Source organism: Cydia strobilella, chromosome 17, assembly GCF_947568885.1.
Source record: "Cydia strobilella chromosome 17, ilCydStro3.1, whole genome shotgun sequence".
Classification (NCBI taxonomy): Eukaryota; Metazoa; Arthropoda; class Insecta; order Lepidoptera; family Tortricidae; genus Cydia; species Cydia strobilella.
The window spans coordinates 8,301,438-8,324,599 of record NC_086057.1 but is presented as its reverse complement, the minus strand read 5'-3'; the positions used below and the strand labels follow the sequence as shown (position 1 = coordinate 8,324,599).

General features: G+C 38.4%; 1 protein-coding gene across 2 annotated transcripts; it reads right to left on the bottom strand.

Moving 5' to 3' along the window:
* Positions 1–105: 105 nt before the first annotated feature.
* LOC134748990 (alpha-tocopherol transfer protein-like) lies at positions 106–19,046 on the bottom strand. 2 transcript variants are annotated; one of them, XM_063683872.1, is made up of 9 exons: positions 18,980–19,046; positions 13,420–13,509; positions 9,462–9,621; positions 7,870–7,988; positions 5,919–6,049; positions 5,092–5,202; positions 4,394–4,530; positions 2,435–2,829; positions 106–2,089 (listed from the first exon to the last, which is right to left on the bottom strand). In XM_063683872.1, the coding sequence occupies exons 1-8, from the start codon at positions 19,029–19,031 to the stop codon at positions 2,700–2,702; spliced, it is 930 nt and encodes a 309-aa protein (XP_063539942.1). In that variant the 5' UTR covers positions 19,032–19,046; the 3' UTR covers positions 106–2,089; positions 2,435–2,699. The 2 variants fall into 2 exon arrangements, with proteins under 2 accessions (XP_063539942.1, XP_063539943.1); XM_063683873.1 differs by lacking the exon at positions 18,980–19,046 and adding an exon at positions 13,871–13,892 and having other exon boundaries at positions 111–2,089.
* Between the last annotated feature and the right edge of the window lie 4,116 nt (positions 19,047–23,162).

Here is a 23,162-nt window from a genome sequence, read left to right as displayed (position 1 = left end):
AAAAAAAATATATGTATTTTGTCAATATATAAAATAAATATAGGAGAAAAAGTAAAAATACTATAGGGATAATAGTTGTGACTTGTTTAATTACTATACCTAAGGTACATAATATTTAACAACTAATTTTATTTTAAGTAGATAGGTAACTAAAGTAATATGGAACCTATACAACGTGAATGACAATAGAGATACATATTGCCGCTGGCGGCTATGCAGAATGACCCAAAAATACCTTAATAATTTTTTTTGGGCATACCTATGGTTAATTTTAACAAACGTTTGCGTTTCTCTTATATTTTGAAGATAATACGTTTTGTTGTAGTTAAATGATTGTGGTTTCCATTTTTAATGACATTTGTTTGTACCTATATTTTGGGCCATCCTGTAGTTTCCGCGTGTAACTAATTACCTTAGGACCAGTTGCACCAAGCATAATTAACGGACTGATCAACGTTAATCGGCAGTGAACTATGAAATTTCCTTTAAAATTATATTTCGCAAACAATTTAACGGTAACAGACGGTTTGGTGCAACAGACCCTAATGTTGCATTGCAGCTCACAAGTAAAAAAATAATATTATCTCGCAAAAGTTTGGCGTGTGATATACGACTTATATGTTGTTATACAACCCCCAAAATGTAAAATTGATCACAAAAATAAAGGCTACTTAGCCTACAAAATATACATTATAATTATGTATTAAGAAACAAACGCACAGCACAGAAACACGTGGCAAAATTGAACCCACACATATTTAAAATCAAAGACTACGAAGAGAACTGGGTACAGTCAAGTGAAAAATATGGGTGCATCCTACTCAAATACCTCGGTCACATACTCGACATGGGAAGTAGCGAGGGAAGTAGGCACAGACGTAGTGTGGCCGCGCTACTCGTCATCGACCGCCATACTGCCCTGCATACTTCCCTCACTACTCACTACTTCCCATCTAGTGTATGGCCGGGATAAAAAATATTTCCCTTAGCTCTTATGTCAGGATACCCTAGGAGGATATAACCAAACGGAGCCGCCACGTCTGTAATTTGCTGTACAAAAAAGTCTGCCAATTTTTGCGGGGGAGGGGAACGTCAAATGTATACGTAACGTCAAAATAGCCATGTCAGATAAACGTCAGTCCATACATTGTGTATGACCATTGGCCGACTATTTTCGACAGAGGGGAATGCCTGATAATGGCTACTCCGTTTGGTTAAATCCTCCTAGGGGAATTAGGAACTATGGGACATATTTTTGAGTAAGTTGTATGCACCCATATTTTTATGCTTGACTGTACCTAAGTTCAAGGTAAAATCTAAACATTTTGAACTAGTACATTTACAGTATTCCATGTGTCTCACACATAGTTCTGCATAACATCATCAATATTTACATATAATATATAATATTATACCTACACAACATAGTCTACAAATATACTCTGGCAAATCAACTTTCTCAATAGAAAAAGGCAGCTTTGAAAATCGCGCGCAGGTTCGACCTCCCCTACAAAATTGGAATTTCTCGCCTTTTTCTACTTACAAATTAGTTTGTCATAGCCATACGTTATATGTATATGGTCGACCTTCACCGACACGTCTGACGGATGAAAATAATATTTTACGAAATAAAATATGTTCCTGAACATAAATAAATAAGGTTGCCTAATGAAATACGGTCAAGGCTATTTATAATAATTTTTGAGTAAAAAATATTTTTCTTCAAATTTCACCGACTTGTCTGACGAACGAAATAAGTTCCAATGGAAAGTAGGTATACAACATGTCGGTGCCAATGATTTTATAAGAATTTTTTTTTTGTTCAAAAACTTTTTAAAAATAGCCTTGACCGTATTTTTTTAGGCAACCCTAATCAGGAACATTATCTTTCATAAAATATAAGTTTTATACGTCAGACGTATTAGTGCAGGTCGACCATATATAACGTATCTAGTCTCGGTATCTCCTTATCAGATTATAATAGGTCGATCCCTTACTTAGGTATATACACAATTGTGGTATGAGATGAGCAATCTACAACTAAGTATATCAGTCGTATTTTTGCTAACTTGTAAAATGCGCAGAGAGTCTTAGGTCTCAAACGCACGAGCGCGTTTTAAACGCGCTTGAATCCGTCCGCAGCGCACGCTAAATTACCATTTAACGACCAACGCTTAAAGTCGAAAATCCAACAACGCGTGATAAAAAGCGCCACCGCCACCGTGTGAATAAATCCATTTGTGTCATTCAAACGCTTTTTTAACGCGCGTTCTAAAAGCGCTCGTGCTTATGAGGCCTTACGTCCTGGCCACGACATTGCGCGACTGGCTTCGGCTAAGGCTAGGTTGGAGCGATACACAGCGATCGGACCTTTCGTTCCCACCTATGGTTTTCGCCTGAGCCGAAGCCATTTGCGCAATGTCGTGGCCAGGACGTTACAGTAGGACCAAGCTAACTCCATTTGCAACGACGACGTGTGGAAATGTCACCATGAATGTAAAATTTCTACGAAAACGTGTCGTTACTCCACACTTGGTTCTGCCAAAGTTAGTGCGGAGGGCCTACCATGAAAACGAAAATCGAAATTTCGTTATCTGTCTCTATCGCTCTTGCATATTCGAGCGAAAGAGAGCCAGATAAAGAATTTTCGATATTCGTTTTCGTGGTACGGCCTCAGGGTTAGCTAATTAATTTCCTTTTTAGTCTATGTCAAGAGACCGGAATGAATCCATTTCTGGGACATCGGCGACTAGTTCTTTCTTAGAGCCCTTAGATTTCTTGGATTTCTTCTCGGGCGCTCTCCACAGGTCGTCCTTGCTCAGAGTTTCCCTGTAATAGAACAAACAGGTATTATTCAAAATTACAAACAATAAAAAAGAGATATGTATAGTTGTATATAATGCACTGAACGTGCATAATATGCAGTACCTACATGTGAATATACTGTGATGAGAAACCAAAGGGAAAAGTATTGGAGCATACTAACAAAAGAGCAAGCAAAAAGGGAGCAAAAGTTGTTGAACCCCTCGTGCTATTATTGATACTCGAGAAAGCGAATGATTCTAAATTTGAACCATGAGTGTACTTGTAGCGAGTGGTTCGAAAAGTGGAATCTTTAGCTTTGCGAGGGTTTGAAGGCACGAGGGATAAACAAACTTTGCTTACAGTCTCAGTGAAACACAACTTTTTTTACCACACTAACGCGAGGAAATTACTAGCTAGGAAATTACGTGTAGGTACCTAACTGTAAAACATTGCAAATCAAACCCAAAAAACCGGACAAGTGCGAGTCGGGCTCACCCACCGAGGGTTTCGTACTTTTTAGTATTTGTTGTTATAGCGGCAACAGAAATACGTCATCTGTAAAAAATTTCAACTCTCTAGCTATCACGGTTCATACAGCCTGGTGACAGACAGACAGACAGACGGACAGAGAAGTCTTAGTAATTAGGGTCCCGTTTTTACCCTTTGGGTACGGAACCCTAAAAACGCTAGAGTCAGACCAAGTTAACTCGATTTTGATAGCACAGACTGTGCGTGTGCAAGTGTTATTTAAAACGTCATAAGAAGTTTATATTGCACAATTTCATTGCACAGTCTTTGCTATCAAAGTTAGCTGCAGCTGCAGAGTTAGCTTGGTCTGATTATTAACTAATACTACTACTAACTATTTATCATTCCAAATCATTACTTAAAAAGTGAATTCTACAAACTAACACGAGGAAACAACTCAAAATTTGCATCAATTTACTTTGCTACTTTTGTGGATAAAATGCAACTTTCTAATCAGTTTTTAACGAATAAAGAGAGCCTTTACGAACTGTCGTGGTGGAAGCACGGTGGAAGCATGTTTGTTTGTGTCATGCATCGATTATTTCGCCCCACCACTTAGAACTCGAGAATTCTGTGGGTAAACAATTGTGGCTTTCCGTCAGAGAAACCCTATTATGCTCTAATATGCTTCATGTATGTTCACCTAACGAACATAGAGATCCTAAAAAGAATGAAGAAGAAAAAGGAAGGACTGGCCACAGTTAAGCGGAGAAATATTGCATATTTTGGACATCTACATAGACATGAAAAGTATAATCTGTTGAAAGTTATAATAGAAGGAAAAATAGAGGGAAAACGGGGAAGGGGAAGAAGGAGGATGAACTGGCTCGATAACATCAAACAATGGACAAACATCAAGGACGCGGCCACGCTAACAAGACTGGCCAAGAGTAGAAAAGACTTTGCAAAGGTGGCCACCGACGCCCGCTAGGGCATGGTAGCAGAAGAAGAAGATGCTTCATGTGCAATAAGGACAAAATTCTATCAGAATTTCTGTTGGAATTTCAGGTATTCAACCTTTTCGAATACCACTTACGGTTGTTATGCGTAATGTACTAACCTATGCTTTAGCAGGACGTTATGCAGCCTCTTGTTGTAGTACTCCAAGGACTCCAGGTTGCCGCCAAAGTCTTTAGGCAGCTCATCGCGGCTGAAGTACTTGAACAGAGTATCTGACTTGGGCACGTGGAAATGGATCTGAAATCATAGATTTCTTTTGAGCTGGTTTTGGCCCTACCCATGCGCGTTGGAGGGTCTGCAATGTCTGCACAGGACACTGGTCGCCAATAAAGGCAACGACAAACGTCGCAACAAATGGCATGCGATTTTAGATAATTGATGCCGGCTAAAAGTAGGAGCAACGAATTTAATCGATCGATCAAATGCCCCAATGTCCCTCATATCAAATGCGATTATCGGTGCGGTGACGCCATAAGTCAATACCATGTTCTAAGACAACAGGACTTGCTATACCAAGCTCAAACTGGCTCTGACTGACCTATCTTTCACAGACTTATTATGTTTTTTTTCTTCGTGTGCTTTCTGCGAGTTCGGTGCTGCCTCCTACAGTTTTAGCACGCTCCCTTACTTGTTGACGGGTTTGCCACCCTTGTGGCCTAAATCGGAAACTTTAACTAGATATTGACGCTTCACGCCAACAGGTGCTGCCATCTACAGTCCACGCGTGCTCCGTTTATATAGGAAAACGTATAATATACGAGTAGATGCCGATTTTAATAATAATAACTCGATGCTAACCATTTCGCTCATATCCCTGTTCATGAACTGCTTCATGATGGAGAACACTTTGTCGATGAAGGGTGGTGCATTGATCACGTGGACCTGCTTTAGCCGGATCGGCATTGCTTCCTGGAATAACGAAAAATAACAAAATTATTGACAATTGTGTATTGATAAAGCGACAACTCCGTAAATTCGTTATAGAGTCCGACAACGTTGAATTTCCATGCAGTGGCGTAGCGTGAACTAATCTAGCCGTGGGCGAAATCGCATCTGAGAGGCCATTTACCTGCACTGTGCCCGACGGGGCCTCGGGCGAGGCCCCCCTTGGGGCGCGAGGCCGTGGGCGACGGCCCACTTCGCCCACGCCTAGCTACGCCACTGTTTCCATGCCAGTATGGCGCGCTTTGGGATATAGTTATGCTTTGTCACAGCCAAGTCGGTGCAAAGCTTAGCGTGGTCAGAGTCTAAATTAAGGAACACCAAATGCAAGGGGTCACTATCATCAAATATATAAGAAGTGTAGATTTAAGGACACTTACTGCGCTGGCAAAGGCCGTTCACGAAGCAAAATGCATGACATAATCACGTCACTGCGTATATACACTGCGTCAAGTACGTTCTGAGTGTTCTGACCGGCTAGCATGAGTTGCGTTCTCGCGCGCGAATCCTTACTTGAAGTCTTATTATAATAAGGTGTATTCGGGTAAATCCTAATACTCCAGAATATCGAGTAATTCCGAAAATAGACTACATAATTATATCAAGTATATGAAGGAATTACGAGTGATTTTTGTAATAACCCGATATTCTAGGTATTCGGGTACCTTATATTTGGAAGTTACCTCCTGATATTTAGACAGTTTTTTCGCAAGGGACAGGTTTATCTTAGTCAAGATCTTCAGTGTGATATCCTTGACATCCAAGATGGCGATGTCATGCTCTTCAAGATTCTCTTCCTCGAGCAGCCAGGCGTCTGTAAAAAATAATAAATAAATCGAGGTTTTCCATCACAGAAGGGTCCACATGCTTAAAGTGCAATAAGGGCCTTTTTATCTGAAATTCCAACAGAAATTCTGATAGAAAGGTCCTTATTGCACGTCCATATTGGAGAGCCACAATAAATGATTTTAAATTAATGAAGTAATTAACGATTATAGTGTAAGCCGTTCGAATTAAAAAACCGCAAATCGATCTACAGGTTAGCCGTTTGGCACACGCATACTAGAGACGCAAATTCCCGGGGGGGGGGGGGGGGGGGGGTAAAACATTATTTTTTTGTATGAAAAAAAAAATCCAAAACCTATCGTGTGTGGTATCATACGGTACCACCTTGATATTTTGTGTCAAAAACTATGGATATTACGTATCATTTTATGATTAGTATGTACCGTATCTGCAGTACAGTTCCATAAGTCTCGTAAAATAGGTATTGAAGTAGAACTATGTCAGTTTGTAAAATTGAAAAATTAAAAAAAAATTGTTAATGATATTATTTTCAAAATTGCTTTCTTGGGGTTGGATATGAGGATATCACGTATCATTTGTGATATATTGTACAAAAAAAAGAATCAGTCATATAGTATCTGGAGGAGCCCAAACTTGGTATGTTTCGATTTTTTTTTGTTTTAATTTAAAAAAAATGGCCGAAATGTAATGATGTGATATATTTTTAGAATCGCCTTGAAATGCCCTTTCGTATGATACCACATACGATAGGTATTACAATTTTTTTTTTCCAATCAAAAAAATTATGTTTTACCCCCCGGGAATTTTTTTTTACGAACGCGGGTCAATAAATTTGTTTTGACCTCTAGTATGCGAGTGCCAAACGGCTAACCTGTACATCGATTTGCGGTTTTTCTTTGTAATTGGGGTCGAGCGGCTTCCGCTATTAGTAAGATACAATATAAATGTATGTACTTTGTGGTTGAGTGAAAATAAAACGGTAACATTAACAATGTTTCGCTAAATAGACAACACGCTTGAAACTTCCTCAACGCTCAAGATTCTTCCTTTAGAGCCACTCATGGAGCTCTTGGCTTAATTCCGAAAACCTCTGCTTGATAGTTTGAACTCTATCGCCTAGGTAATAAGAGGATGGTTGATGGTAAATGACTCGCCCATCGAGGATTCCGTACTTTTTAGTATTTGTTGTTATAGCGGCAACCATAGAGTATATTGAAGCGGCAACAGAAATACATCATCTGTGAAAATTTCTACTAGCTATCACGGTTCATGAGATACAGTCTGGTGACAGACAGACAGACGGACAGTGGAGTCTTAGTAATAGGGTCCTGTTTTTACCCTTTGGCACAGAATAAATAATAGTACCTACCAGGTACAGAAGATTCACTCTAACAAAACGCGTTTACTACGACAGATATGACCGCTAGGTGGCGCAAGCGCGAGCAGGCGCCCGTTCCGTAGCGTTGGGCGGCAACTACTTCGGCTAGACACCAGGATTGGTAAGGGCCGCATGTACTTGTAGCGACTCGACGAAATCGCGGAGTGAGCCACGCCTGCCTTTGGGTACGGAACCCTAAAAAGCAAGTGAGTGATTAAACTTTTGACATCACGCCTATCGTGTGCGGCGCGCCATCGTGAACCTTGTTGGAATGCACGAAGATTGATTTATACGTCATTATGACGTCCGTTACGTCATTATGACCTATAAATGACGTCACTTGTACGTCGCTGACGTCACTTTGCTACCTGGATATTGAGCTGTAGCCGCGTAGTCCGCGCACCTCAGTTGACGGCTTTGGCTGCCAAAGGTATAATAAGTAAAATTACCTGTGCTAAGGAAGAACATGCGGGCATCCTGCAGATAGTCGTAGTTCTCGAGACCAGGGTCGTTTAGTTGCCAGATGAAAAGGTTGCGGTTGCCTGGTGCTTTTACCTGGCCTAGGTTCCTGAAATGATAAAAATAATTTAGTCTAGTTCAGTATAAAAAATTAAGTTCAGTCTTATAGGTACAGTAAGCTGAAGGGATAACTGACCCCTCCTGCAAACAAGTTTCTAGGGGCAGCCTCGGCTGTCGGCAGCAGGCGGTGTTCGCGGTGGAATGCTTTGCGTCCGTATTATGTCACCGCCGCCATTGCTGCGAGACGGGCATGTGACGTGGAGGGTTTAGTCGGTATTTGGCCCCTTGGCCGACATATATCCGTCCTAGTTCCCCGGCTAGGCGGACTGCCTTAATGCATTACTACACGTAAAAAAAAGGGCGGTCATGCAGCAGTTATCTCGCTTACTGTAGGTACGTATTAATTTAAGAACCGGGAGGTTGTCTAGAAGAGATCGCTTACAGCGATAAGAAAGTCTTTTTCCCCTCACTAGCTCGGAAAGCCGCCTTTTATCCTTTAAAACAAGCGGGGAAAAACGCATTTTATCCACTAGTGGGGAAAGTAATTTGACCTTGGATGGAGCGTGTTTAAGTAGCTTTTGACAGATAACAAAACGTAAAACGCTCATAATAATGGTTCGTTCGATATTAATTATCATTAAATAAATGGTTTGAGAATTTAATAAACAATACCAAATTTTGCTTTATTTCATGATTTTAAGTCATAAACCTTAAATTCCATAAGAAACATTTGCTTTTTTTTAAATGATGTTGAATGTTGTGATGTTTACTTTAGTTAAGTTTAGAATAGCAAAATTTAATATAGATTAGAATGTATAAATTAGATTAATATAATAATTATTCTTAATGTAATGGGTTGATACCTAAATAAATAACATTTTTTTTTATGTAGTTCTGAACGCACAAGTTGAGTCGATGCAATTTCAAAACGCATCGTCAGAATCGTATTATCGTAAAAAAATGAGTGATTCGAGTGAGGAAGATGATCTAACGTGATCTAACGCCTGTGGATGTTGCACTTTCCTCGCTATAGTGAGGGGAAAAGTTTTGTGTTACACACGGGTGCAAATGTATTTTACTTCTCGTGTTGAAACACTTGCTACGCTCAGAATTCTATTTTAGAACCACTCGCTTCGCTCGTGGTTCAACTATAGAATCCTTTCGCTTGCTCGTGTTTCAATTCGACACTCGCGGGTAAAATACAACTTTGCACCCTTGTATAACAAATAACTATTACTTTCAATTCAAATTTTTATTCCGCAGTTTACGCCACGTGGCGTGGTAGGTACAAATTGTGGTGTCGGCATTTAGAGTGTTCTGGACTGGAGCCAATTTCGGTCACTATCTTACTACACCCAAATACAAATTGTTAATTTATTGAATCTGGGTTTTCCGCGCTGAATACTGAAATGTGTCATATTTCCATTTTCGCGGTCGCAGTCTGAAAAACCCGCTCGGGACCTGCTATCTGGGATAATCCGACCCAGACTAATCTAAACACTCTACAATAACATTGACTTACACAATTTTCAGGGCGTTCTGCACTTGCGGCGACATAGGGTCCCGTTTCACAAAGAGCTCCGGCGTCGACGCCCGAAGACTCGTGAAGCATTCGATGGCCTTCTGGGCCTTCTCCATATCGCAGTAGCAGCTGTGCAGGAAACGACGGAGCAGCTTCTCATCTGAAACATTACAGCGTAAGAATTAAAACATATGTTTTTGTATACACGCAAAAAAATTAAGCTGTCTCATTCAATTCGTTCAAAAAAGTTAAGGGTACTCGTATCTACTGGAGAGCCTAATAATTGGTACCTACAGTGACTTATATACAGTACCGGCCAATAATATATCATCTCCAAGTTTTTACGGTATAACTTTGATGATTCCATCTCACTGCTTTAGGTAGTCTAGTAGTATTCCTTTGTACGGGCGAGGAGAAAAATTGGTCTCTTATTTTTTCAGAGGTTTTTTTTAAATGTATTCTTAATTTTTTTTAGTAGAGATTTTTTAGTAATATGCTGTCTCCTATTGTAATTCACAGTATTTCATCCCAGTATACATCATATAATTGTGTAAAATGAGAGTAAAATATGCAATCTACAAACTAATCTATATTGTTTACTCGATACAAGCTCATACAAAAACACCGTACCGGTACTGTAGGTCATAGTCATAACCGGTCCCGACAAAGTTTTAGGCTGTAGGTACTAAATTTTAGAACAGAAGGAAAGAAATATAGTATGTAGGTATACTCATGATAAACAGTAGAACAATTATAGGTACTAATCAGAATAGCCTCAGACTTAGACTCGCTTCTGAAAGACAACCTTATGGAATCTCACCAAAGTGCCGTGCCGTGCCGTGTCGAGTACACAATAGTGTTTCCGATACCTCGACCTCGATAATTCCAGGTTTCACTCTCTCACTCTCACTTATTGAGTGTAACTAGATGAGATGTACTGAGGCATATAACAATACATGCGGTGCCCCAAAAACAACGCTAAAGGCACTGACAGTGAAACCAAATGAAAGGAGAGTAGGCGAGATATTTCTTCTTAGAAATATTAATGGAAGAACTCGTGTGTGATCTGAAATATTTGATACTTATTTACTTTTACTTGCCAAAATTTTTTTTTGGAAAGAAAAACAGTAGGAACCCAGACTAATCCCAGCATGTCCCATAGTTCCTAAAGATGACTCTAGGCAGTCTAGGCGGACACTCGCTTTCCTTATAAAATAATCATTGCCTGCACAAATTTTGTTCATTTTGTATTTAGGCTGCTGAGGGGACCTCGGGCTAATATGAAGAGTTCTTAAGAGGCATCCTACGTGCTCCTGACTAGGGTCAATACAGATCCTATCTAGTCATGAGTACGAGGCATTGTCGGCTTAGGCCGGAAATACTGTATTTTGTGTCTACGTCTGATGCACCGATTTGTGTTCTGTCATCTTCTTTATGACTAACAAATTAACAATCGACGATTGATTAAATTAGATGAAAAAACAATGAATAAAGAGCCACTGTTCTCTTGGTTGCACGTCATAGACTTCGTGCTAGAAGTCTATGATTCATTTATTATACATGAGTTGCAATCTACTTGACCTCTATTAGCTGATGTGCCTTGAAAATTGTAGGTTAAAAAAGTGCTTATCTACAAACACAAAATATTGAATCAATATATGCATATTGTTTCGTATTTTGATGTGTTGATTATACGCATTGTTGATACACGATACACCTGCATTGATTGCTAGCGATGATAAGAGTGGGTAGGTATTATATTATATATTTATGCACATTGTGCCTAATACGAAACCCTATGGTTCTCATATTTTGTCAAGCACGCCTACACGGCTACAATACGAGTATAATATATCTTCATCCCGTCAAGATTGGACTCCAATCCAGTTATGACTCCAATGATTGGAGGTAGTGAATTTTTCCGCTTTTCGCAAAAATACAATAAGAATCTTTTATTTGCGATAAACATTACCAGGTACACAAGTGTTCATGCGATATGTGGTAGGTTTCACAAAACTTATAAACTATCATGCAAAACATAACTATAAAATAATGTCTCTATATTTATAATATATTAATTTATTAATGTTATACAAGTCAAGTCTAATTAATTAAACTTCATGTCCAAGAATTCGTTTATGATATATAAATTGTATTATTTAGCCATTGATGCAATTGTCGCTTGAATGATATAATATTTAATGTCTTCATATCGTCATTAGGTAATGTAAATGTATTATACATACATATTAAGACACATAATCGTGCAACTTTTTTTATGTTTCGCTAATCTCGGATGTTCATCAGGAAGTATTGCGGCAAGAGCGTGGTTGGCTATCACAGGCTTTTTTATTTAAATAAATCTTTGTGCTTATGAACAAACATGCACATTTCATAGATATAAGAGAAGGAAGTGGTATCAAACCAAGCCTGCATGATACACCTGGTCGCATCCCGTGTATTGCACGAATGCATTTTTTTTTTGTGCGACAAAGGCTCTATTTAAATCGGTGCTATTGCCCCATATTATTAAGCCATAGCGTAAAATGGACTCTACGTATGCATGATAGCAGGATATTGCCGTTTTGGTATCAGTAACTCTCCTGAGTTGTTTGAGTGCAAACATATTTATTTATCCGGTTACCAACGTTCTCCAATTGTGCCTTCCAGTCCAGATTCTCGTCTAGAATTACTCCTAGGAATTTTGGTCTGCGTAACATGTTATATGATTGAAACATTCAGATTAATATTCAAATCAATGAACATTGATTTAGGTATTAAAATTCATAAATTTAGATTTATCTAGGTTAATTTTTAAGTTATTCGAATAAAGCCAATCTTTTAGCTTACCTACTGCATGATAATGTTATTAATATCTTGTTCGTGGTCATTGACTGTATAATTATCTTTTTTGGATGTCACAATCATGGATATATCGTCAGCAAATAAAATACAACTGTGGTTTGTTATGTCAGTGATGTCATTAATGTAAAGCAAAATAGTTATTTGTTATACAAGGGTGCAAAGTTTTATTTTACCCGCGAGTGTAGAATTGAAACATGAGCAAGCGAAAGGATTCTATAGGTGAACCACGAGCGAAGCGAGTGGTTCTAAAATAGAATCCTGAGCGTAGCGAGTGTTTCAACACACGAGAAGTAAAATACATTTGCGCCCGTGTATAACACAAAACTTTTCACCTCACTATAGCGAGGAAAATGCAACATCCACAGGCGTTAGATCATCTTCATCACTGGAATCACTTATTTATTTACGAAATTATAACAGAAAACTCTGGAAGTTGTGTATTTTTACGCGAGTCGGTGAGAAAAGTTTTTTAGTAAAAAAATTGTTGACAATGTTGACATTTCTGACGTATGAAACGTCAACGATGCGTTTTGAAATTGCATCGACTCAACTTGTGCGTTCAGAATTATATTTAACATCATTATAAAAAAACAAACGTTTCTTATGGAATTTTAAGGTTTATGACTTAAAATCATTAAATAAAGCTAAATTTGGTATTTTTCATTAGATTCTCGAACCATTTATGTCGAACGAGTCATTATCATAAACGATTTACGTTTTGTTATCTGTCAAGCTACTTAAACACGCTCCGTCCAAGGTCAAATTACTTTCCCCACTAGTGGATAAAACGCGTTTTTCCCCGCTTGTATTGAAGGATAAAAGACAACTTTCCGAGCTAGTGAGGGGAAAACAGTATTGGCTCCAAAACACTTCCCTGTGGGACTCCGTACGGGTTGCATGTAAATCCAGATGAGTAGTTAGTCATCTCGTTGGTTTCACTTTTTCTTGTAATTTGGACGCATTGAAATCTGTTTTTCAAATATGATATCCATTGGAGAGCCGCGCGGCCCTCGAATTCCGAGTTTTCGAGTTTTGTTAATAATAGACTATGGGAAACGAAATCGAAGGTTTACGTTTAACTTAATTGACTCACCCATATCCTTAGGCACGTGAGGCTGTGCGGCGACCCATTCTTTTAGCTCTACCAGTAGCTTTTCAAGGTCCTTCGGCTCCCCCATTGTTACTGGAAACAAAACGTTTAACTTATTACACCATGCCTACTGTCACTCATATAGTATCGTAAATACATATGTTATTCTAACCTTAAACTAGTAGGAACTAACAGAGTTCGTCTCACGTTCGTCTAAGATTTAGGTTGACTCCATTTGGTCCCATTTTTGTCAAAAGCCAGTTCTGGTTCTGACGAAGGGATCCATAAGGAATCAAGGTCTAACTCGTCGCGATTTTTGTATTTTCATCAGCAAATCAAACATTTACAATTTACATATTTTAATTTTAATATTTTATTAGAAGATGCGCTAGATGGGCGTACCTACCTAAATAATTTTAATAATATTTCAAACTGTTTTGTGATGTCGGTTTACCTTTGAATTTTGAATGGAGCTTGAAGCCGAAACTTGTGTTTTCCTCTGCTTTGCACTCACCGACTATTCAGTTTAGGTTTTTTGTATATGTTACACTTAATTGATAAGGTGGATTTCACAAGCACTCGTTTTGGAAGTCTCCGGACTTTAAAAACTTGTAGTTTAATTAAATTCACTATATCAAATCTGTAATAAATAAGTTTTATAGTCGTATTTCAACATAAATATTACGTGATTTTTACTCGATTATGTACCTAGTGATATTAGGTATAGATAATTATTATACAAATTTTCGGCGATTATTAAATACCTTAGGTATTTACTGTCATAATAGAGCTATATTATGACTATATAGGTATTATGACAGTATCAATCTCGTAGGCCCATGCAATTGATTATTTATTACGCAAAATGCGAACGATAAAAACGATCGAAATACCTAACGAACTTTATGAGCACAGTGTCGACGCTATCTCGAATTATGGTGAGATTTCTTTTATCAGATGGTGGACATAAAACCACTTTACAACACATGATTGTCCGTCCACATATAGTTGGTACAAGAAACGTTTCAAGAAACAAGTCCGGCCATAACATAAGCATAAATTCCGGTCAATTAGATAACATTAAGTCCCAAACATTGTTCTCATTTAATAAATAGGTAGAGGTAGAGCTACGTATTACTAATCTGGAGCTGGGCACGTCATCGTTAAAAGTATACGCCTTTTTTAATTTTTTGTTGTTTTTCAGAATCCATGGGTTTGCATGCATTTCGCACGGTGCCAATAGGTCGGATTTAAAGTGCAGGTCTTTACAATGGATGCGGATGGCGGCACGGCGCTCCGGTCCGGTGTGCGAGCGGAGCACCGCTACAATGGTGCATAGGTAGCACTGTCTCGCTCACGCCAAGGTGCGGATCCGCATTAGTGTGATAACCGCATTAACTATGTCTTTTTACAAGGTTGCAGCCATCAAGTATGTACCTAGGAAATGATTATAGCCGTCCATAATAGTCTGTCTACTCTATACTCGTACGTATGTAAGTATGCGAGGCTAATGGCCACTCGCCTATATAAGTACATAGCAGAGGTATTATGTAACAAACAATGCTGTGATCAGAGGAGCTGAAGCATTACTGTATGTATTTGTGCCAGTATTGTTTTATTTCATGCCGGCTCTATGGTTTCTAATGTCTCTATGAAAAATATAGGTACTCTTAGAAAAATCCTATTTGACTAATAAAACGGTAGGTCGTGAGGTCGTGACGTGGGCCAGCAATATCTCAACTTAATTTGGGTACCTACTTATTTTAGTTTTGTTATGTAAGTACAGTGTATGGACAAATTTAGAGGAACGCAACAAAAAAAGGTTAATTTTGAAATTACTTTAGGTGCTGTAATCCAGTAATTAAATTAGCCCTTTTTTTGCGATCCTCTAAATTTGTCCACGAGTATACCTAAGTATATACTTACTTTACGATAGCCGAGTCACATATTAATATACTACTCTTTGGTCACATCTCGCATTTTGTCGAACAGGTTCCCTGTGATTGTGCTAGTGACGCCCTCTACTAGGTACGCAGAGTTTTGCGTAATGTTCCCTAATAAGTAATAATGGCCAGCATTATGAAGAAATGTAATTCGTCAGGGCCAAAACACCCAACCAGTTACGCAAAATCAGTTTAATCAAGAGGAAAAGGCCAAAACTTGACAACTTTTAGCGATGTTGTAGCAAGCATACTGACTGCATAAGTACCTATATTAACGTACCTAGTGTGTCCTAGGCCTAGGACCCGCTTAGGGACATCAAGCTAGTTTTTTTTTTCTGTAGTATTCTGTGTAATTCGAAATACATTTTAACCTTTTTTTTTTACCTTTAATATGTTCTCACTACTGAGGTGAAAAATTATATGTGCAACACGAGAGAAAGTTATTTTACATCTCGTGTTTTTAAGTCCCTCGCTATACGCTCAAAATTCTAACTCAGAATAAACACTTGCAAGAAAAACCAACTCTCTTGTTGCACAAATAACTATTCTATGTTCTATCATTCAATGAAATATGAACTTGTGTACTATGTAGCTTTTTTGTGCTAATAAATATTTATTATCTTATCTTATGTCCCACCGTCCCACGGCTCTTTAATACCTACTATTAATTACCTACCTAGCTTGCTCAAATGGCAACTCCTCAAAGTGGTAGGTATAATAAATAGGTAATATTTATGATAAATCTGTGTTAAAATCGCTCATAAAATTTTATACTCATATTTTTTTTATCCTTATAGGAAAATTTTAGAAACAGCTACTTAATGACGTCTGGTTTGTGATCAACAACTTGTTAAACATTTCATTTTCTAACTTAACTTCAACCGTATAAGGTCCATATTCCAAACACGCAGACAAATTGTATGATTCTTGTAATATAGACCTTATGATTATAGTTATTAGGGAAAATAATCAAATGTATAAAATCAATAGCAATCAAAATATAAAAACTTATTTTTCCCCTCACTAGCTCGGAAAGTTGTCTTTTATCCTTTAAAACAAGCGGGTAAAAACGCATTTTATCCACTAGTGGGGAAAGTAATTTGACCTTGGATGGAGCGTGTTTAAGTAGCTTGACAGATAACAAAACGTAAGACGCTCAAAATTATGGTTCGTTCGATATTAATTATCATTAAATAAATGGTTTGAGAATCTAATAAAAAATACTAAATTTAGCTTTATTTAATGATTTTATGTCATAAACCTTAAAATTCCATAAGAAACGTTTGTTTTTTAATAATGATGTTAAATATAATTCTGAACGCACAAGTTGAGTCGATGCAATTTCAAAACGCATCATTGACCTTTCATACGTCAGAAATGTCAACATTGTCAACAAAATTTGTAATTAAAACTTCTCACGTAAAATACAGAATTTCCAGAGTTTTTAGAAAAATGGGTGATTCCAGTGATGAAGATGATTTAACGCCTGTGGATGTTGCACTTTCCTCGCTATAGTGAGGTGAAAAGTTTTGTGTTACACACGGGTGCAATAGTTATTTGTTATACAAGGGTGCAAAGTTGTATTTTACCCGCGAGTGTAGAATTGAAACACGAGCAAGCGATAGGATTCTATAGGTGAACCACGAGCGAAGCGAGTGGTTCTAAAATAGAATCCTGAGCGTAGCGAGTGTTTCAACACACGAGAAGTAAAATACATTTGCGCCCGTGTGTAACACAAAACTTTTCACCTCACTATAGCGAGGAAAGTGCAACATCCACAGGCGTTAGATCATCTTCATCACTGTAATCACCTATTTCTTTACGATATTATAACAGAAAACTTTGGAAGTTGTGTATTTTTACGCGAGTCGGTGAGAAAAGGTTTTAAGTAAAAAAATTGTTGACAATGTTGACATTTCTGATGTATGAAATGTCAACGATGCGTTTTGAAATTGCATCGACTCAACTTGTGCGTTCAGAATTATATTTAACATCATTATAAAAAAAACAAACGTTTCTTATGGAATTTTAAGGTTTATGACTTAAAATCATTAAATAAAGCTAAATTTGGTGTTTTTTATTAGATTCTCAAACCATTTATTTAATGATAATTAATATCTAACGAACCATTATCATGAGCGTTTTACGTTTTGTTATCTGTCAAGCTACTTAAACACGCTCCATCCAAGGTCAAATTACTTTCCCCACTAGTGGATAAAACGCGTTTTTCCCCGCTTGTATTGAAGGATAAACGACAACTTTCCGAGCTAGTGAGGGGAAAATGTATTTTACTTCTCGTGTGTTGAAACACTCGCTACGCTCAGGATTCTATTTTAGAACCACTCGCTTCGCTCGTGGTTCAACTGAGAATCCTTTCGCTTGCTCGTGATTCAATTCCACACTCGCGGGTAATATACAACTTTGCACCCTTGTATAACAAATAACTATTTCATCATAACATTATTATATTATAACAAGATTTCTATATTAGGTGTAATAGCTAGAAATAATTTGAACTGGAAAATTTATAATTCGCATGGATTAAGTAGGTACCTAGGTACTACACTGTACAGTCGCAAATTCGCAATCAGATATATCGGAGCGGCCAAGATGTTCACAAAAATGTCTGAATAAAGCCTCTTTATGAATATGAAAAGGCAGCCGACAGAGAAGAGCGGCGGCGTGTTGTAAAGCTCGTTACCAATCGATGACGACCACGACCACTCTGTCAAGAGTGAAACGACTAATAAGAAATAAAACCGGCCAAGTGCGAGTCGGACTCGCACACCGAGGGTTTTTTTAGACACGTGGTGAGAGACAGACGGACAAACGGACAGCTGAGTCTTAGTAATAGGGTCCCGTTTTTAGCCTTTGGGTACGGAACCCTAAAAATGCATGAGTTAGGTATATTTTTGAGCACCTTGGCCGCTCCGATATATGCGATGGTGATGTGATGGCAACTGTGCCTGTTTGTCAATGCCTCCAACTCTTTTGCACCGTATTTCTCTAAATGGAAGCGAAAAGGACTAAGCGGAAAATGCAGGTCTAGGTCATACAGACCGTATCTTGGACAGGTATCTTAGCTTAAAACTTTAAGATGTGCCCTTGATTTTTGTGTATAATTTCTAACAATCTCTTACCAGGGGTGCTGTTCACTTTGCCTTCTTCAAAATTACTGTTCTTCAAAACAAAACACTGAATTCATGCACAAAACAACAGAACTTAGTCAACAAAACACTATCGAATAATCTACGACAACGGATGTAATACAAGGTTAAGTACGTGGGAGGGCACGACTGGTGATGCTGGCGAGTGCTGTAATACTGAGTAAACTAAAGTGACTAACAACTCCCAACGATACAGCGCAAGAGTCGGTACAATCGGGCAGACAGGTTTTGTAAGTCGTATTCAACTCGGAAAAGATATCAGATTGATTTCAATAATTAGCGCGTTTATAGGGAGTGCGACGCACGGCGTATTAGGTACTAATGAAAAGAATCATCTATATATATGTAATATTGACAAACGAAAATGGCTCACAAAGGTGCGGCCCAATTCAACTTAGTTAACTAGTATGTGGCCACTAGACTTATATTGACCGGGATATAGACCGTGATTACCTTTTGTATTATTTGTGAGCTCCCGATATTTCGACGCAGTTACATGCATCATGTTCACGGGTGACTGAAGATAGCGGGTGGGTGTCAAAGTTGTGTAGACAGCGCTCTGTCTACCCTCATTCTTGCGCGTCGGCTGCGTTCACTTTCAACGTTACCAACGGTCGCATTCACACTTGTTGGTCCGGTCGCGTTCACACTCGTTGGTCTGTCCAAACACACTACACTCACGGTGTCACTACGCGTGTTTGATTCGGATATCACTGGTTTTTTACACAAACAAATCACAGGATTCCACACATTTGACAGTTTAAACCCATCTTCACGATTAAAATTTTTGTATTTGTGAATTTCAACGGCTTCTCTTACCAATCTTGGTATATAGTGGCGTTCTGTCGAAATGACCTTGGGACTATGCAACTCGATCCAGTGATTTGTACCCGACTCAAGGAGATGCTGAGCAATAGCTGACTTGCGAACGTCATTGTTCTTGACCGCAGCAATGTGTTCTTTAATTCTGCAGAAACCGTTCCGTTGAAATTCACAAATACAAAAATTTTAATCGTGAAGATGGGTTTAAACTGTCAAATGTGTGGAATCCTGTGATTTGTTTGTGTAAAAAACCAGTGATATCCGAATCAAACACGCGTAGTGACACCGTGAGTGTAGTGTGTTTGGACAGACCAACGAGTGTGAACGCGACCGGACCAACAAGTGTGAATGCGACCGTTGGTAACGTTGAAAGTGAACGCAGCCGACGCGCAAGAATGAGGGTAGACAGAGCGCTGTCTACACAACTTTGACACCCACCCGCTATCTTCAGTCACCCGTGAACATGATGCATGTAACTGCGTCGAAATATCGGGAGCTCACAAATAATACAAAAGGTAATCACGGTCTATATCCCGGTCAATATAAGTCTAGTGAAACTAACCGTGAATCATTCAAAACTCTAATAGTATGTGGCCCTTGGCTAGTAAAAGGTTGCCCGCCCGTCCGTCTGTCTGGCAAAACCCTTTATCTCGGGCGGGAATGCGTGGTCTTGAGGAATCGAATTGAAACTGTGAAAAAAACACACTTCTAAGTTAACGTAAAAAAAAGTTACGGCCAATTATGCCGCTAAAAACGTAGGTATATATTTCGACAGTCTCAAGGGAATCAAAATTTGTAGGACCTAGAACTATGAAATTTGGAAAGTAATATCGTCACTACAATTACAGGGAAAAATCTGAAAACTAAGTTTGTAAAAAAAAAGTTAAATTTACGCAACTACGGAACCCTCGGTGGACGAGTCCGACTCGCACTTGCCCGGTTTTTTAAGTAGGTAACGGTCGCCCCAAAAACTCGAAAATGGACTAGACACGATAAACTCCAAGTTTGTTAAGCCTAAGCCTAGTTTTGTAAAATTGAGTTGAATTATTCTTATTTATAAAGATAGAAGATACTCAAGCTCCGAGAAATTTCTTAGTAACTTTATTTGGAATCTAATCCACTGCAAACGCGTCCCTGTGTTATCATGAGCATGGGCATTGCCTGAAATGGATCTGTATTCTGTTGCTAAACAAACCCAAGCCAAACGGGATATCGTATCTCCGGTTCAAAGTCCTAAAAACCTAACTTTTAAACTGGTTTGTCACGTCACGCGTGATTCATTATCAGTCTAATGGTCATGTACCTATGTCATTCGAAAGACGGTCACAGCTGTACAGCCTCCCCTGCCTGAGCTCAGGCATCAGGATCAGGGCTTACGCAGTGTACTACGTAGGCGAACAAAACGCGAACGCGAAGCGAAGCGATGCGGCGCGGGGTGAATCAATCCTTTGACACCTATAGAAGTGTCCTATACGTGGGCGATCTCGTTGCGAACGCGAACGTCTTCGCTTCGCGTTCGCGAGTTGTTCGCTTACGTAAGACGCTGCGTTACATTTTCTACGCCGAGTTCTATATTCCAATACAGTGGTTCCCAAAGTTGAGGTTGCCCACCCACCTAACAAAAAATGCCATTTTTGGGCCCCAACTCTTGGGCGTCTTAAAAATAGGCATAAAATATTACCTATTATGTACCTAATTAAATCTTTATTATAATGCATCATTAATTAAAAATATTATAATTTAAGATAATCAATTATGCGATCTGCAAGGTACTAGTAGGTATAATATACCTAGCGAAACAATTAGACCATTTTAACTTTTTAAACCTAAGGTTTTCCTTGCGTTTTGACTAGAGATTTATTGTTTTACCACGCACCGACCAACCTGTTAAGTATTTATAAAGTAATAATTGGAATTTATGTCTCACACAACCAGATTCAGTCTATATAGGTAGGTATATTGATGAAACAATTGCAAAACCCCCACATAAAAATAACATTTTCAAGGTGAACCGAGATGAATACCGAGGTTATTTGCACGACATGTGTTAACTTATGCACAATAGCTGTATGCAACCCTTGTGCCCGCCATTCAAATGTTCTCATGCGAAAACTATAGGTATGCGCTCAACGGTGTCCCCCTTCTGACCTATATTTTGTTACTTTTGTTAGTGCGTTGACGATACTTATCTTAAATAAAGCAAGTAACACCCACTACCGCACATTGTCTTGTTTTGTTTCATATATATCGGCCCGTCTGATGGTAAGCAGACTCCGCCGCCTATGGACGCTTGTAACTACAGCTGCATTTCGACTTTTTATAATTATGTATGCAAGGATTCACTAAGTAGGCAGGTAAGGTACGCAGGTGCCTCATAGCATAGCCAACGCCGTGCCTCCTCGGGAAGTCTAGGAGCCTTACATTACCGTACCTTCTGGCTGTGACGTAAATTGAACGTACTTCCCCAGTTTGGCGGCTCCATATTTGTGCAAGATGACGGTTCGCAACGGCATACACCCGTATTTGTGAATTGAAAGTAAATACCTATAATAGAGATCTTCCATGCTTAAATGATAAGTACTATTTATGATCCATGTGCGTACATAGGTACATTTAAACAATTTCTATAACTGAAAGGTGCCTGACGGAATTAAATAGCAGAATTATTAATAACACGCGAAGTGGTCATTTGTTAGGGTTCCGTACCCAAAGGGTAAAAACGGGACTCTATTACTAAGACTCCGCTGTCCGTCTGTTTGTTTGTCACCAGGCTGTATCTCATGAACCGTGATAGCTAGACAGTTTTTTTTTTCAAATTTTCACAGATGATGTATTTCTGTTGCCGCTATAACAACAAATACTAAAATACCGGCCAAGTGCGAGTCGGACTCGCGCACGAAGGGTTCCGTACCATTACGGAAAAAAACAGCAAAAAAATCACGTTTGTTGTATGGGAGCCCCATTTAAATATTTATATTATTCTGTTTTTAGTATTTGTTGTTATAGCGGCAACAGAAATACATCCATTTGTGAAAATTCCAACTGTCTAGCTATCACGGTTCATGAGATACAACCTGGTGACAGACAGACGGACAGACGGACGGACAGACGGACAGCGGAGTCTTAGTAATAGGGTCCCGTTTTTATCCTTTGGGTACGGAACCCTAAAAAAGTACGGAACCCTCGGTGCGCGAGTCCGACTCGCACTTGGCCGGTTTTTATTAAGGGTATGTTAACTTTTGAACATTCCTACTTCTGGTTAAAATTATAAATATAGAAATATGTAAAATCTTAAACATATTATTATATTATTAAATCTCATAGTGAAAAATAAAATAAATATAAAACATTTATATGACCAACTATAATAATCATAAATAATATAGACTTTTTCTTTATTTTATGAACGCATAATATACATAGAATGCATCGTTAGAACATTTAGTGTAACCAGTACACAAAAATCACCAACTAGATCTCGTTTTTTTTTCAACACAAGTTTGTATCATTTTAGATTGAATGGTTCTGATGAAAGTTACCAAAACCAACACGAAATTAAACAATTACTAATTACTTATGTATAAATAGGAAAGAGAAAATTGGTTATTAACAAAATATTTTTAAGACGGCAACATTATCCTGTTTAAGTTTGCGCATGCGCCGAATGGCGATTTTACAGTGATAATTCTTTGAGTTTTCATATTTTCTAAAATAAGAAATTTTATCATAGTTAGGTAATTCATCTAATAAAACGTAAAAAATCATTCCACTCTTTAGATAAAACTTTTAGTAACACGACCTGTGTAATTTATAT

Bases quoted from the DNA above. Each gene is read 5' to 3' on its own strand.
- LOC134748990 (XM_063683872.1), bottom strand. From the start codon at position 19,031: ATGATGCATGTAACTGCGTCGAAATATCGGGAGCTCACAAATAATACA. The intron at 6,050-7,869 runs GTAATTTTACTT...TATTTTTTACAG, and splicing joins CATGTTCTTCCTTAGCACAG to ACGCCTGGCTGCTCGAGGAA. The intron at 5,203-5,918 runs GTAACTTCCAAA...TCGTTATTCCAG, and splicing joins AACTGTCTAAATATCAGGAG to GAAGCAATGCCGATCCGGCT.